At 52.5% G+C, this 13,935-nt stretch overlaps 2 protein-coding genes across 19 annotated transcripts in view; one reads left to right on the plus strand and one right to left on the minus strand.

Annotated features, from left to right (window-relative positions):
* Positions 1-8,444, minus strand: Slc25a45 (solute carrier family 25 member 45). 11 transcript variants are annotated; one of them, XM_004852404.3, is made up of 6 exons: positions 7,940-8,444; positions 6,463-6,506; positions 6,254-6,325; positions 5,773-5,958; positions 2,634-2,892; positions 1-2,500 (listed from the first exon to the last, which is right to left on the minus strand). In XM_004852404.3, exons 2-6 carry the CDS (start codon positions 6,487-6,489, stop codon positions 2,232-2,234), a joined length of 813 nt encoding a protein of 270 aa, XP_004852461.2. In that variant the 5' UTR covers positions 6,490-6,506; positions 7,940-8,444; the 3' UTR covers positions 1-2,231. The 11 variants fall into 11 exon arrangements, with proteins under 11 accessions (XP_004852461.2, XP_087061432.1, XP_004852460.2 ...); XM_087205306.1 differs by having other exon boundaries at positions 6,258-6,325; positions 7,940-7,956; XM_004852403.4 differs by lacking the exon at positions 7,940-8,444 and adding an exon at positions 7,344-7,916.
* Positions 5,403-13,935, plus strand: part of Frmd8 (FERM domain containing 8) — a 41,512-nt gene continuing 32,979 nt past the window's right edge. For 3 of the 8 annotated variants that reach the window (XR_015448919.1, XR_015448920.1, XM_004852402.4), the window contains exons 1-3: positions 12,741-12,943; positions 13,168-13,294; positions 13,596-13,680. Coding sequence is in view for 4 of the 8 variants with exons in the window: in XM_004852402.4 (XP_004852459.1) it covers positions 13,596-13,680 (85 nt within the window). In the remaining 4 variants the exon portion in view is untranslated. Of the gene's footprint in view, positions 5,506-6,174; positions 6,299-12,581; positions 12,678-12,738; positions 12,944-13,101; positions 13,295-13,595; positions 13,681-13,935 lie in introns of those variants that run through there. The other 5 variants (XM_087205296.1, XM_087205297.1, XM_087205299.1 and 2 more) reach the window with 5 other exon arrangements.

Here is a 13,935-nt window from a genome sequence, read left to right on the forward strand (position 1 = left end):
TGCAGGTTCCCTCTGAGAAGTCTCAGGGTTTGATTTATTTTTATATCTTTAAGCAATAGCTAAGAGGCATTGGGCGGAATATGTTTACAATTTAGGTTGCCTTAGCAACATCTAGTGAGGTAAAGGTTATTTTTACTAAACAATATATTTTTCTAAGCTGATTCATTTCATTGAACATCATAAATACATTTCTTAAAAATCACAATTGTCCCCTTATTTTCCCATACCTAGGTAGAACAAAATGTAACTTAATCAAAATCTCCAGAGGGTAACTTAATTAGAATCTCTATAGCAGCAGGGGTACAAGCAAGATTTAATTAATTAAATGTCAAACTTGTGGTCACCAGCTAGCCCTTGAGAAACTGCACAACAGTTAATATAGTTTGCTATTAGCTCTCTACTTTCCTATACCTCTATTTGTCTTACCTAAGTGTCATTTGGGTTCATAGTTCATGAGCAGGAGATATTTTCAGCACTGTGAGAAATATTGAATAACTTGCCTCCTTAATGCATTTATCTGTCCCAACTTTCTCTCTATTTCTTATTTCCCACTATTACTTACATCTAAAGTCTATCCTATCAACCTCTTTATAAGACCCCTTTAGTAATAAGAAGGTCAGCAATAAGAGGGGGGAGTTACAGTAGTGGGAAAACAGAGGGAGTTTCAGGAGAGGTTTCTTTAGAAGTGGATGTGGCAATAGAACTAAGAGAAACTGGAATTTTGGGACTTTTGAGCCAGATCAGATTTCAATACATCATTGCCAATTTGCCTTATGGAGAGTTTGTTGTTAGTCACAAACACAATGATTCCTGTGACCAGAGTAACAATTTTAAACATTACGGCATGAAAAAAATAAAACATGAGGGTACGATGTGTTCCACCCTTCTTTTCCCCAAGCTGGAACTTTGTCAAGCAGCCTTGGAGGTCAGTTGGGCTTTGCCAAGATATGTACATGTACCAACTTCCCACAATGAATGTATTCTTTATGTATCACAAACATATACTAATGAAAAGAACTCTAGCTGGTATATATGGTGGCACACAATAAATTGCTTTTGAACAAATTACTGAATGGATGAATGACTGAATGAATGAAAACAGGTCTTCTAGTTCATTCATCTGGAAGTTCAGTGTACTAGGTTTTATGTAGAGCTATCTTACAATAAAGCAATTTGATTCCAGATCAATTATAACACAACTTTATCGACTGACTGATTGGTATGGGGATTGAACACAGGCGCTTGCACTGAGCTACATCTACAGTCCTCTTCTTATTTGATTTTGAGACAATGTCTCACTAAATTGCCCAGGCTGGCCTTGAATTCCTGCCTCAGCCTCCAGAGTAACTAGAATTACAGACATTCATCACTAGCCAGGCACACAGGTGTGGTGGCACACGCCTGTGATCTCAGGACTCAGAGGCTGAGGCAGGAAGATTACAAATTGCCCAGGCAATTTAGCCACTTAGTGAGGCCCTGGCTCAGAATTTTAAAAAATAAAAAGGGCTGAGGATGTAGCTCAGTGAAAAGGCCCTAGATTCAATCCCTAGTACACACACACACACACACACACACACACACCCATCCAAAAATATCCATTTTTGGCAATTTAAGTTTGAAATAAAGGACAAATGACATGAAAAAAAATCCAGACAGGCTGGGCATGGGCAGGCAAGAAGGCCCTTAAGAGACCATGGTGCACCTGAGCCCTTGGAGGGCAGGTCATGGGGGAACAATGGAGCCACCTGCTGGGGTCCTTGATGGCCTGAGGGGAGAAGCCTTCCAGGCCTGGGTCGTAAGTGACAGTTGGGTTTAGGTCCACAAAGTGACCAAGAGAGAAGGAAGCCTAGTGGGGAAGGACTGCCAGGTGGGGCACGGAAGGTTCTGGGAGCCCCTGAAGGATTCTGGGTAAGAAGAAGACAAAGAGCCCTGTTTGAGGCAGCTGTGGGAGAAGAGATTTGAAAGGAAGGGTGAGGGAAGGGCTGGGATGTTGCAGGCTCCACTGGCTGATTCATGTGTGTCCCATGCTTCCTGGTTCAGAACCAAAGGTGCTGAGGTTTGTGGTACAGAAGCTGGATCGCTGGCGTCCTGCTCAGGTGTCTCCTCTGCCCCATTGGAGTAGTGCACTGCCTGGCCCGGGAAGGTCCAAGCCACTTCCATGGACACTGCAAGATGGGCACCCTCAGCCTGGCCTCTGGGCTCCCAGGACTGCTGGCATCACCGGGCCGGGCTCATCCCCACATGCGCAGTAGGTACTCATAGCTGAGGAAAGTGACAGCATTGACGGGAAAGGCACGGGCACTGTTGATGGTAAACCCCCGGAAAAAGACTCCCAGGCCCTCCTGCCGGAAGCTGGTCACTATGCAGTCCAGCATCCCCTTATACGCTCTCTGGTTCACACAGCCCATCTGCATCCTGGCCTTGATCACGTCGAAGGGTGTGGCTGTGACCCAGGAGCCGATGCCTGCAAAGCCCCCTGCCACCATCACTGTGGTTGAGCCTGGGACAAAGGAGGCCCAGGGTCAGGTCAGACCTGGAACTGAACAGCTCCATATCCAACCTCCCTCTCCAGCCTCTGCTTCAACGTCTCTGTCCCACACCTCTGTCCCCCACCCTCTCACCACTTCACTCACTGGGTTGCTGGCCAGCTGGGGTGTACTTGTGACAGAGCCCTTCATAGGTGACGAAGTAAAATCCCAGTGTGGGAGTGTCCCTCAGCATCAGGGCCCCAGATCCTCGGAACAGCCCCCGGGGCCCCTCCTCTCGGAAGATGGTGACTGCACAGTGCACAGGCCCCTGGTACTTGGGTGGGGGGCTCCCTGGCCACAACTTCGACTCTGTCTGATTTTGTAGACGGACTTTGATGAGGTCAAAAGGGGCCAGGGAGTAGGCCTGTTGAGAAAGAAAGGAGAAGGCTCTAGGTGGGGCTGGGGCTGGGCTTCTGACTGACAATGCAGAGGGGCTGCATGGGCCTGTGGGGCACACACTCCCACAGCCCTGCCTCTTGAACATGTGGCTGAGCATGGGCCAGGGCACCTGGACACAGCAGGGACAGGCTACCTCCTTATTATCGGTGCTGACAGCGCTTGACATAGTCCCTTCCACATTTAACAGCACCAAGTTTGCATGGCTGGCACCAGACACTGGAGGATGAGCCTGCTTGTTTCTCCAGCAGTGGGTGTGGTCACTGGCCTCCCTTCATCCAGGGATGAGCATGTTTTGCCATGACTGGGGCTGAATAAAGGATTCCATCACCATGGAACAGGCTGGGGGAATCCTCACCTCATGGACACTGTTCTAATGACAGGGCCTAGATTTATAGATTTATATCTCCCAGAGGTCCCTAGGGGCCTGTCCTGGGCCAGCCCTTCCTGTCTGTCACCAAGCTCCACCTACTGATGTCCAACAGAGAGGTTTCTGAGCAAGCGGGAAGGTGATCTGGTAGGTCCTAGAACACTACTCTTGGCTTAGGCAGACAGGGGCTGGGTTTGGGGTCTCACTGAGATGAGACCTGGGGGAGGGTGAGTGCTCGTGGATGCGGAATTCGAGGAGGGGCTTCAGTTTGGATAAAGGAGAGAAAAGCTGCTGAAATTCTGCCAGGTGTAGTAGCGTAGGCCTGTAGTCCCAGCACTTGGGAGGCTGAGACAGGAGGATGACCTGGGCTACACAGTGAGTGCAAGACCAGCCTGGTCTGCATAGCAAGACTCTGTCTCAAAAAACCAACCAACCAACCAGGGCCGGGGATTTAGCTTAGTGGTTCCACTACTTGCCTTGCAAGCGCAAGGACCCGAGTTCAATCCCCAGTACCAAAAACAAAACAAAACAAAAAAAACCAACCAACCAAAAAACAAACAAACCAAAGAAGAAGAAGCTGCTGAAGTTCAGGTGGGAACTGAGGTCCAAGCTGAGGTTGGCCTGTCATGGGGGTTTGGACTTGTTTGGACTCTGAAAGATGGCTGATGATGAAGGGGCAGGTGATGGACTCTGGTGCTGGGCTTCATTTTATTTTAAGACAGGGTCTCGATATGTAGTTCAGGCTGAACTTGAACTCTATGTAGCCCAGGCTGGCCTCAAACTCACAGTGATCCTCCTGCTTCAGCCTCCCTAATGCTAGGATAACAGGGATATGCTACCACACCCAGGTTTTTTTTTTTTTTGAGACAGGGTCTTGCTGTGTAGTTAGTTCAGGCTGGCCTTGAACTCATGATGTAGCTCAAGCCAGCCTTGAACTGGCAGCAATCCTCCTCCCTCAGCTTCCTGAGTGCTGGGGTTATGGGTGTGCATCACCACATCTGGCTTTCCAGTGGTAGGCTTCAGCAGGTGGCTGGATGCACTCTGTTTCCCCTTGTGCCAGAAGGCAGAATGGTGGGTTGGTGACCCCTTTTGTGAGATGGGTCCTGACTCCATCCTCTGGAGCCTGCTGGCATGACTGAACTGAAGGGGGTCAGTCTGCTGAGCCTGGTGCTCCTGGTGCTGAAGACAAGCTTGGGCCAGAGGTGGGGGTGCCCGTGCAGTGGGAGACTGGGGTATCAGACGCTACTTACCGTGGCAGGGCCAGCCTCAGCCAGAACTAAAGCAACTTTCATCCCGAGTGGGGTTTGTCAGCTCCTGCCTCTTCCTCCTTCCTAGTAAAACACACCTCTGCTCCCAGCTCCTGTTACAGCAAAGCTGCCATCTTGAAGGCAGACCCAGTCAGCTCCTGGACCCTAACTGTCCCCTGCTCTGCTTTCCTATGTGCCTTTGGGGCGTGACTGAGGAGCCAGCCTGCCTGGGCCTAAGTCAACCACTGCACAAAGTCTCAGTTCTCTTCCTTGTTTTTGAGGGGTGTAGGTCTCAGGATTTAGGAAATATGTAGACTTATGCCCCTCACACAAGGGGCAGAAGAGAAGCCAGGACCTCAGGGGTTTCATTAATCATTAATTCACGTGAATGAGTACCCTGACTTTGTCTGAAGGTCTTACTCTGTACCCCATGCCCTGTGAAGTGTGTCAGAGTATCTGGGTATAGTGGCACACACCAGTAATCTCAGCACTTTGGGAGGCTGAGCCAGAAGGAACTGAAGTTTGAGCCCAGTTTGGGCAATTTAGCAACTTATTGTGACCCCCGCCATAAAACAAGGGCTGGGGATGCAGCTCATTGTGAACACCCGAGGTCCATCCTCAATACTAGGGGAAAAAAAGGTGTGTCAGGGTCATTAAGGCAGGCACAGGTCGGGGATGGTGCCAGGCACATGCCCGAGTCATGCTCAGAGGCCCCATTTGGCTCAGGTTCCTTTTGTGTCCTGGAGGCCACTCTTACCTCCACCCTAGTCCTCCAAGAACACTACAGTGCTGAGGACAAAGATCAACCTAAATGATTAGAGCAACTTAATTATTAATATCCTGGTCTTCTCCCAGTAAGAGCCCGTGACCTGGGCCACAGGTGAGGCTCACAGATCACAGCGGCCAAGGCTGAGCTGGGCAGGGTAGGACGAGCACCAGGGCTGCACTGAGACCCCCAGAGAGGGTAAGCTGTGAGCCTGGCAGACCCCTCCGGCTGCTTCTCTGTAGTGCCCTCTTGGCACGCCCCCCCATTCTGCATGAACCCCGCCCCCAGGCCTGCAGCCTGGCAGCCCCTAGCTTAGCCACGTCAGGTCACTGGGAGCAGTAGCACCTGTGCCCCTCAGGAAAGCCTGTCCGTCCATGGCTGTGGATTCCTGGAGGAAGCTGGGAGGGGACAGGTCCCATGACTGTCACCACACCACCATCGCATGCCCATGCTCTGCCCTCTCACCTGCAGGAAGCCCCCAGTGCAGCCCGCTATGAAGATGTGTGTGTAGCTGGGCAGCTGGGCCCGCCGGTCCTGGTGGGAGGTCGCCGTGAGTGCCTGCAGGGTGTTGCTGTAGACCCCGAACAAGATAGAGTTGACCACAGCTACACTGGCGATTGGGAAGCTCATTCCCTTGAAGAAGCCCAGGATCTGCAGAGTGATGTGGTGGCACTAGCGTAGGCATGGTGGCCCTCCCCTGCCCTTTTCAGCCTTGGCCAGATCCCTCTCTGGCCGGACACCACCCCCAAGCCCTACCCAATGGAAGTGGTGTAGGTGAGGCTGAGAAGGCCCCAGCTCCACCCACAGGGTGCTACGCTACCACCTGGTGCCCCCAAGAGTTCCAGACTCGGGTCTTCTCTCTTCCAGCAGAACCCTGATGGGAAGGAGAAGGAGCTTGGGCCTCCCACCCTTGATGCCACCCACCCCAAGGAAGAGAGACACCCACTGACTCATAGCGGTAAATCTTGACCACGCAGTCCACAATGCCCCGGTATGTGTTCTGGGTTTGCAGCCGCACCTGGTTGGGGAGGACATGGCAGGTAAAGCAGGCGGGCAGCTCTACTCTCTGCCCCAGGAACAAGATGCCAGCAGGCTGACAAGGCAGAAAGGTTCAAGCAGGACCATCCACTCCTCAGGTGCCTCTCCTAGACTCACCTTTACAGTGTCAAAGGGGTGGCCCATGACCAGGCCCAGAGCTCCTGTGGTGACAAGAAGGTACTATGAATGAAGGCCTTGTGCCAGGGCCAGAAAGCAAGTCTGTGAGACAGAAGAGGAGGATCCAACAGGAGGAGAGGAGCCCGGCACCCTCAGACACCTGCTATCCACCTTCCATTTGATGTCCAAGACTACCCCTGCCTGATCCCCCGCAGCAAACACTGGGAGGAGGAAAGCACTGGGCCAGGGATTAAGGCCCCCAGCCCACCTGAGGGGACATGGAAGGGAAGCACAGACGGCAGGTGCACTGTTCTCTCAGCGTTGTGGCCTTGATCCAGAGCAGACCCTGCCCTCCTGGCACTTGCCACCCCTCTACTGAAGCTGAGGAGACTATCCAGGGGTCCTACTGGCCCCAAGGAAGGAGACTCCACTTCCCCACTTCCTGGGCTGCTTCTGGAGCTTGGGGGAAGGTTGCAGCCCCAGGAAGCATTTAGACTGTCCCTAAGAGGAAGGTCATCAGAAGCTGGGAGTGGCACCCATTACCTGATAGGACAGAAGCCTGAAAGGAAACTTGGGACAGCAGATGAGGTCAAAGGTGGACTTCCTTCTGGTCTCCACAGGATGGGACTGGACCCGGGGGCTCTCCAGCCCTTAGTGTGTGCCAGGTAGAGGAGCCTTGGGATCCAGGGGCAGCCCCTCCAGCCTGTGCTTCCTCTCTTATCCTCCCTGCAGGTCACCACCAGGAGGCCCTGGGGACCAATGGCTCCAGGGAACTCTTGGGGGTTCAAGGCTTTGGTCTCAGATCCTCCTGTGTCACCCACCTTCCCTAGGAAGTGACCCAGACTGGGAGGTGATGTGATAGAAGGAAGAAAATGCCTCACCTGAAATCCAGCCAGCTACAAACTCCTCCACAGGCATTGTCTGGGCTGAGGTGGGACCTGGCAGCTGGCAGCTCCACAGCTCCACAGAGGAGACTGTCCAACTTGTAACTTGTCCCCTTTCCCTCCCCTGGGCCTGCAGATAATCTCCCACTAATGTTTAACCCTGGTTGGAGGGTGAGAAAAGTGGCCCAGTGCCCAGGCCTCAGGCAACTAGGAGAGGGGAGTAGGCCAACCTTGGTGACCCCGAGACTGGAAGGGTGTGTGGAGCAGGTCACCTCAAGAGGGAAGGTGACAGTCCACAGCAAGCCTGATTCCCCTGCCCAGGCAATGACAGCCTCGCTGTGTAGCCACAGAAGACAACTGAGTCCCAGCCAGCCAGATCCCTTTCGGACTGCCTCAGTCAGGCAGGAACAGGCCCAACCCTAAGCCCCATTTCACTGGCCTTGCCCACCCCACGAGCAGCAAGGACAGGGAGTGGGAGAGCCTGGTCACCAGGGGGCAGCCCAGCTTGAAGTGACCTGCAGCAGCCACCCAGGCCAGGCCCAGATAGGAGCAACCCAGAAAGGAGAGGAGCTGCTCCCCCAGAAGTGACTCACCAGGCCCTGAAGCCTTCTGCTTTCTCCAGAGTTTTTATGACTCCGCCGTGTGAGTCACACCCCAGCCTCCCTCGGCCCCCTCTTCCGGGGAACCCTGTGTCTATCAAGGACACTGTGTCTGTCTGCCATGCCCCGGAGGTGCCCTGTGCTTGTTTGCTCTCTCCCTCCCTCTGGCCTTCCACCAGCTGCCAGAACCTAGATACTGGACTTCCTGGCCTCCAATATGTGAGAAAGAAATTCCTTTACAAATGAAAAGAGAGAGAGAGAACCCAAATCTTTTCTAGACACTTTGAACCCTTGCCCTGCTGCCCATTCCCCTCTGACCTCATCTCTAGCTGCCATGGCCTCCCTGCTTCTGTTCAGCCAGGCCCCATCTCTAAGCCTTTGCTTCCTCTGTCCCCTCTTCCTGGACACCCTCACAAATGTCACTTCCCCAGGGAGGCCTCCCCAGATCCACTTAGGTAACGTTGCTATCTGTCTGCCCGAGGCTGGGGCCCAACCCGGCTCTTCCTCTTCCCCTCAGCCCAAATCACTGACACTGGAATAAACTAAGTGCTTGTCTGGGCAGACAAGGATCTCTGGCTGTTTTGGCCACCAATATGTTTTATAATCTTAGAATAATGTGCACCAAGCCAGACAGGTGGCACACACCTATAATCTCAGCACTCAGGAGGCTGAGGCAGGAGGATCACAAGTTCAAGGCCAGCCTGAATGACATAGTGAGACCTTGTCTCAAAACCAAAAAAACACCCAGAAATACCTGGTAAAAAAAAAAAAAAAAAAGTGTGGCACAGGGTAGGCACTCAATAAATTTAGTTGCATGAATGAAAGAATGATTGGGTGACATCAGGGAAGAGCACTAGTGGCCACACCTGGTGGCCACTTCTCCCCCTCATCACCTAAGGGCCCAGAAGAACAGAAAGGCCCAACGGCACCCACCCCAGGTTTCTTTGTAGCTCTTGGTTTCCTCTCAGAAGCCCAAGGACCAGCCAGGCCTGTGTGCGCTTCTCCCCTCTCACTGTGGCCAAAGCAGAACCTGTCCACCCCTGCTCCTTTCTAGGAGGTGGACAGGTCCCAGAGGTGGGGCCTTGTCTCTGATCTCTGCCTGGAGCTTCCTAGGGCTCCTTGGGCTGCCCCAAAAACCATGAGGACTGTTCTCTCACAGGAGGTGGGGGTGCTTTCCAAATTCCACCTCCTGCTCTGCCCAGTGACGTGAGGCAACCCCTTCTGTGGGCTGTGGGGTTCTTTATCGCTTGGCAAACAGGGGACCAGCCCAGCCAATTGGTGTCCAAGCCTTTCAGTCCTAAAGCTTGCAGGCCCCTCCTCCTCACTTCCAGATGGTTCTCGGTTTTCCAATCCCACCGTCCTCCCCCAGTTCCAGACCGCCCCTCCTCCCTGCTCCTGAAAACTTGCCAAAGAGAAAGCTGCCCTAGGGTTGTTTCTCCAGTCTTCTGGATTCCACCAGGACGGAGCAGAACTCTGGTCGTGTCCCTCTCCAGCTCACCTCTACAATGTCCTCACCGGCTGACAAAGCTCCTCACCAAGGGTTTCAGGAGCCCTACTACTGGTGACACCCCTACTGGCTCTGACACAGCCAGAGCTTTCCTGTGTCCGAACTATCTCACACAGTTTTCTGCCCTTCCTGCCCTAGCAGCCCGAACCCACTCAGCCTTCCAGACTTTCCTAGTGCCAGTGCCAGCTTCAAGTCTCCTTATTTAATCTTTCCAATCCTTCTTCCTTGCTCCCATAATCAACATCTTTTAGTGTGTGACAAGGGTTAAATCAATTAGGCAAGTGTCTAGCATGCAAATGGTAGCTGCTAATGCTCTTATTTCCACTCACAGGGCCCATGAGGGTGGCCTAAGTATAGGGGTAGGGGTCTGTAGGCAGGGAAAAAATACAATAAGGGGCCTCATGAGGACTTCTGGTTAATCCTGACTGTGAGATCAAAGTTTATAGAGAAATCTCTCTGGAAGCAATTCAAGGACAGGGACAGAAAAATGAAAGGAATGAAAGAAAGAGAGAGAGAGAGAAAGGAAGGGGGAGAGAGAGAGAAAGAAAGAGAAAAGAAGAAAAGAAAGAAAGAAAAAACAGATTAAAAAGGCACCAAGATAGCACAGGTGGCATTAGGGACTTACCACAGGCAGAAAGAACTGACAGGCACAAAGCCAAGCTGAGATAGCCATCCCTCTCCACCTCCAATACCATGTAGAGGAGACAGGCAAAGGGGCTAGTTTTAACAAAAGTTCTTATGCAGTATGTACTCATAAGAAGAGAGAGTCCACCAAAAAAAAAGTATATACACTTCAGGAAAAGAAAAATAGCACTATGTTTTATCAACAGATGGTCTTACCCTCCTATGGGGGACCCTAGAGGATGCTGTGTATCACAGAAAACCCACTACACTGCTAGCCCTTAGAAAAGAGATTGAAAATGCATGTCCAGCAATCTCAGTAAACATTCTGACCAAGGTCACCCAAGCAGCAGTTCGCAATACTAATAAATGTCTGGAAGCTAATGGGCACTGCTTTGAACACCTCTTATAATTGTAGAGGCCAAAGGTACTTGTATTAATCTCATGATGTCTCAGTAAATTTAGTATTAAAATATTTATACAAGTTTTTCTTTTCCTGAAGTGTGTACACATTTTGTGGTGGACTCTGCATAAATACGTATGTGTTTACTCTAGGGTCATTATATGACTACAATAGAGACCCACATGCACCCTTACTAACTCTAAGCTAATCGTGAATAAGGCACCCCCTTGCCAATCAGCTGCCCACCCCAGAGATTAAGGCCCTATCAATGACAAGTAAACAGACAGAAAGAAGCTACACATAGACCACCAGAAGAGATGACACAGGCAGAGGTGCTCGGAAGCCATCAAGTTATGGCAAGTTCCAGGTAGGGGAAGGGTCTCTGACCCCCTATAAAAGCAGTGGGATGGGACTGGGGATTTAGCTCAGTGGTTTGGCTGCCTGCTGTGCAAGCGCAAGGACCCGGGTTCAATCCCTGGTACCAAAAAAATAAAAAATAAAAAATAAATAAAAGCAGTGGGAACAAAAGGACCACAGGTCCTGATTCTCCCGCCCCCGGTACTGGGAATTGAACTCAGGACCTTGCACTTGCCAGGCAGGTGTGGCGCCACTGAGCTACATCCTCGGCCAAAGGGTCTGACCTGGGATATATTATGCAGGTTGAGGACACAAGACTGCTAGGTAATGAATTTTTTTCTGTTACTCTGCCGCCTGGCTCGCAAGCGCGAGGTCCTAAGTTTGATCCCAGTACCAAAAAAAAAAAAAAAAAAAACAAAAAACTGAGCAAGAATTTTTTTCTGTTACCCTGATTCTTATCAGGGTAGCTATCTATCTCCTCCTTTATCCTCCTTTCCAATAGTCTTCCATTCCTTAAACTTTGTATCTTTAATGCATTACTGGTAGAAAGTTTATGATCCTGGTGACCTGCTTGGCCCAGCAGAGCAGCGGTGCTCATCCATGCTCATCCCCTGCACATGTCATAAGGAAACACAAAAAAGGGCTTGGGGCCCAATCTCCATCCCACAGTAGGTGAGCAGGAATCGAAAAACTTCCTCTTCCTGTTTGAAGTGTTTCGTAGCTCTTAAAGGCAAAACTATCACCTTCTGTACTTTCAAATATGCTATTCACCTGAGTTTCTCTCTTCCCTTCTCTGTTCCTCAATTAAACCATAAAGGACACTTCCTCAAGCAAGGGCTGTGATTCCCTGGGTCTCCACCTTCTGCCCTAGCACAAGTTCCATATCCAGTGGGCACCCGACACTGAGCTGTTTCTCCTTTGCTCCAGCTGGTTTGGGGAGGCCACCAAACCAGTAGTGTGAGGGTCCAGAGCCGAGCTCGGGAAGGGGGACACCTGCTCCCACTCACTCTTCTCTGACCCCCACAGGCCATCTTCGTTGAGTCCTCGGGTCACCCCTGCAAGGAAGACATTGCAATGGGCTCAGCTGGTGCTGTATGGGTCCTAGGAGGGCGGGCAGAGCTGCTTCAAATACAGAATATGAGATGGGGATTATGGTGCATACCTAACCTAGCACTCTAGGAGGCTGAAGCAGGAGGATCACAAGTTTTGAGTGCAGCCTGGCTCAGTAGTGAGACCTTGTCTGAAAATGAAAAATAAAAAAGGGGCTGAATATGTAGTTCAGTGTGAAAGCCCTGTACGACTAGAAACAAACACAGAAGACACTTGGACAGGCAAGGAACCATTGAGCTTCCTTCCATCCCAGGGAGTCAGGACAAGGTGAACCCACGTATCCCTGTTGCTGATCCCCAAGCCCATTGTTCACTTGAACAATCTCCGATACCCTCCTCCCGTCCCCCTTGGGCAGGTGTTCCATGGATCTGTTTTGCTGGATTCAGACACATTCGTACTGGCGCTGCCCGGACATGTTGGTGACGTGACTGGGGGACACTGGATTCCCACCTACCTCTTCGGAGGCCCAGAGCCTCTCAGTTTGGGAACAGCTCAAGGTCTGGGAAGTTGTGTGTTTAAAATAGCAGGTGACCGCGCCCTGGAAAAAGCGCACCTGGCTCGGTCTTTAACACAGACATATAATTGGAGCCTGAGGCAGGCTCTTGAGACTTACGGAATCCAATCCCATCGTTTTACAGATGATGAAATTGAGGCCCAGAGAAGGAGATTGTGAGGACACTGTCTCCTGAACACAACCAAGAGCCCATCGCCCCCCACCGGCAGGGGGCGCTGCGGTAAGGCGGGTGCCTGCGACGCCCCCACCCAGCGCCCAGCCCGACTCGACGCTGAGAACGTCTCCACTCCCAGGCGGGGATTAGCTTGAGAGCTCCAGATCTCGCGCTCTCATCCTGTTTGTTTGTTTTTTGGTACTGGGGATCGAACTCGGGTCCTTGAGATTGCAAGGCAGGCAGCGGAACCATTGAGCTAAATCCCCGGCCCAATCCCCAGTTTTCTTGACTCTTCACCACACGCTATTACAAGTACGCGGGTCTGTATCTAGGTGAGGAGCAACAGGCCCAGCGACACTCGCGTTGGCGGCGGGACCAGCTCACGACCCCACCCCCCGGGGCGTGGCTACACAGCCCAGGCGCGCACCCCGGGAGTCTGGGCCTGCGCAGCCCCTGGAGGGCGGTGGCAGGGCGCGTGCCTGGCGGCCCCAAGCTCCGATTGGCTCCCATGGTCGGAGAGGTGGGAGGCTGAGCCCGGCGTTTCCTCCTGCCGCAGCTTCCGCGGAGCAGCCCAGGCGGCGAGATCTTCTGTGGCAGCTCTGGTCTAGGCGGTGGTCTGCGGGACTGGGGCTTGAGTCAGAATAAGATCCTGGCCGGACGCAGTGGACTCTGCAACCCGCAAGGTGAGAGCGCGGCCACTCACTGCCGCAAATGAGGGCGCGCAGTGCCCTGCCTGGGCATCCGGACGAGCGACCCTCCGCCCCTGCCCAGACCCTCGGGGTCGGACCCCTCGGACTGGCCTCCGCCTGCCGGTCGGCGGAGAAATGCGCACCTCTGCCAATCTGCGCGCACCAGCCAGCTTGTTCAGCCTTGTAGACCAGTCCCGGACTTCCTCCCTTCGTCATTGATAGCTTGAAGAGACCCTCGGTCCCCCCGCCTGGCGCCCCCCCCCCGCTCCCCCCGTAACTGCTCTTTCCTTTACAGATGGAAGGGACAGAGGGCAATCCGGGGCAGCCCGGCCCCGCTGAGCAGTCCCATCGAAGCAGCGTGTCCTCCGTGGGAGCCCGAGGTGGGTCCCTGACCTTCCTCCCCACCATTCCCTCCTGGGACACCAGCCTTGGGGACAGGACTCAGGGTTGTCTTCTTTTTCACTAAGGATAATCTTATGAATTAATTAGAAATAAGGTGTGTTGAGGGCCGGGGATTTAGCTCAGTGGTTCCTGCCGCCTGGCTCGCAAGTGCAAGGTCCCGAGTTCGATCCCCCCGTACCAAAAAAAAGAAGAAGGTGCGTTGAGATGTGACAAACTCACAGGAGCCAGGCTCC

Source organism: Heterocephalus glaber, unplaced genomic scaffold, assembly GCF_053883595.1.
Source record: "Heterocephalus glaber isolate CG9 unplaced genomic scaffold, H.glaber_assembly_v1.0 deba00000594, whole genome shotgun sequence".
Lineage (NCBI taxonomy): Eukaryota > Metazoa > Chordata > Mammalia > Rodentia > Bathyergidae > Heterocephalus > Heterocephalus glaber.

Excerpts from the sequence above, each read along its gene's own strand:
- Slc25a45 (XM_004852403.4), bottom strand. The coding sequence starts at position 7,380 with ATGCCTGTGGAGGAGTTTGTAGCTGGCTGGATTTCAG. Across the intron at positions 6,507-7,343 it reads TGTAGCTGGCTGGATTTCAG|GAGCTCTGGGCCTGGTCATG; the intron begins GTGAGGCATTTT and ends TTGTCACCACAG. Across the intron at positions 2,501-2,633 it reads CCCAGCTGGCCAGCAACCCA|GCTCAACCACAGTGATGGTG; the intron begins GTGAGTGAAGTG and ends CCTTTGTCCCAG.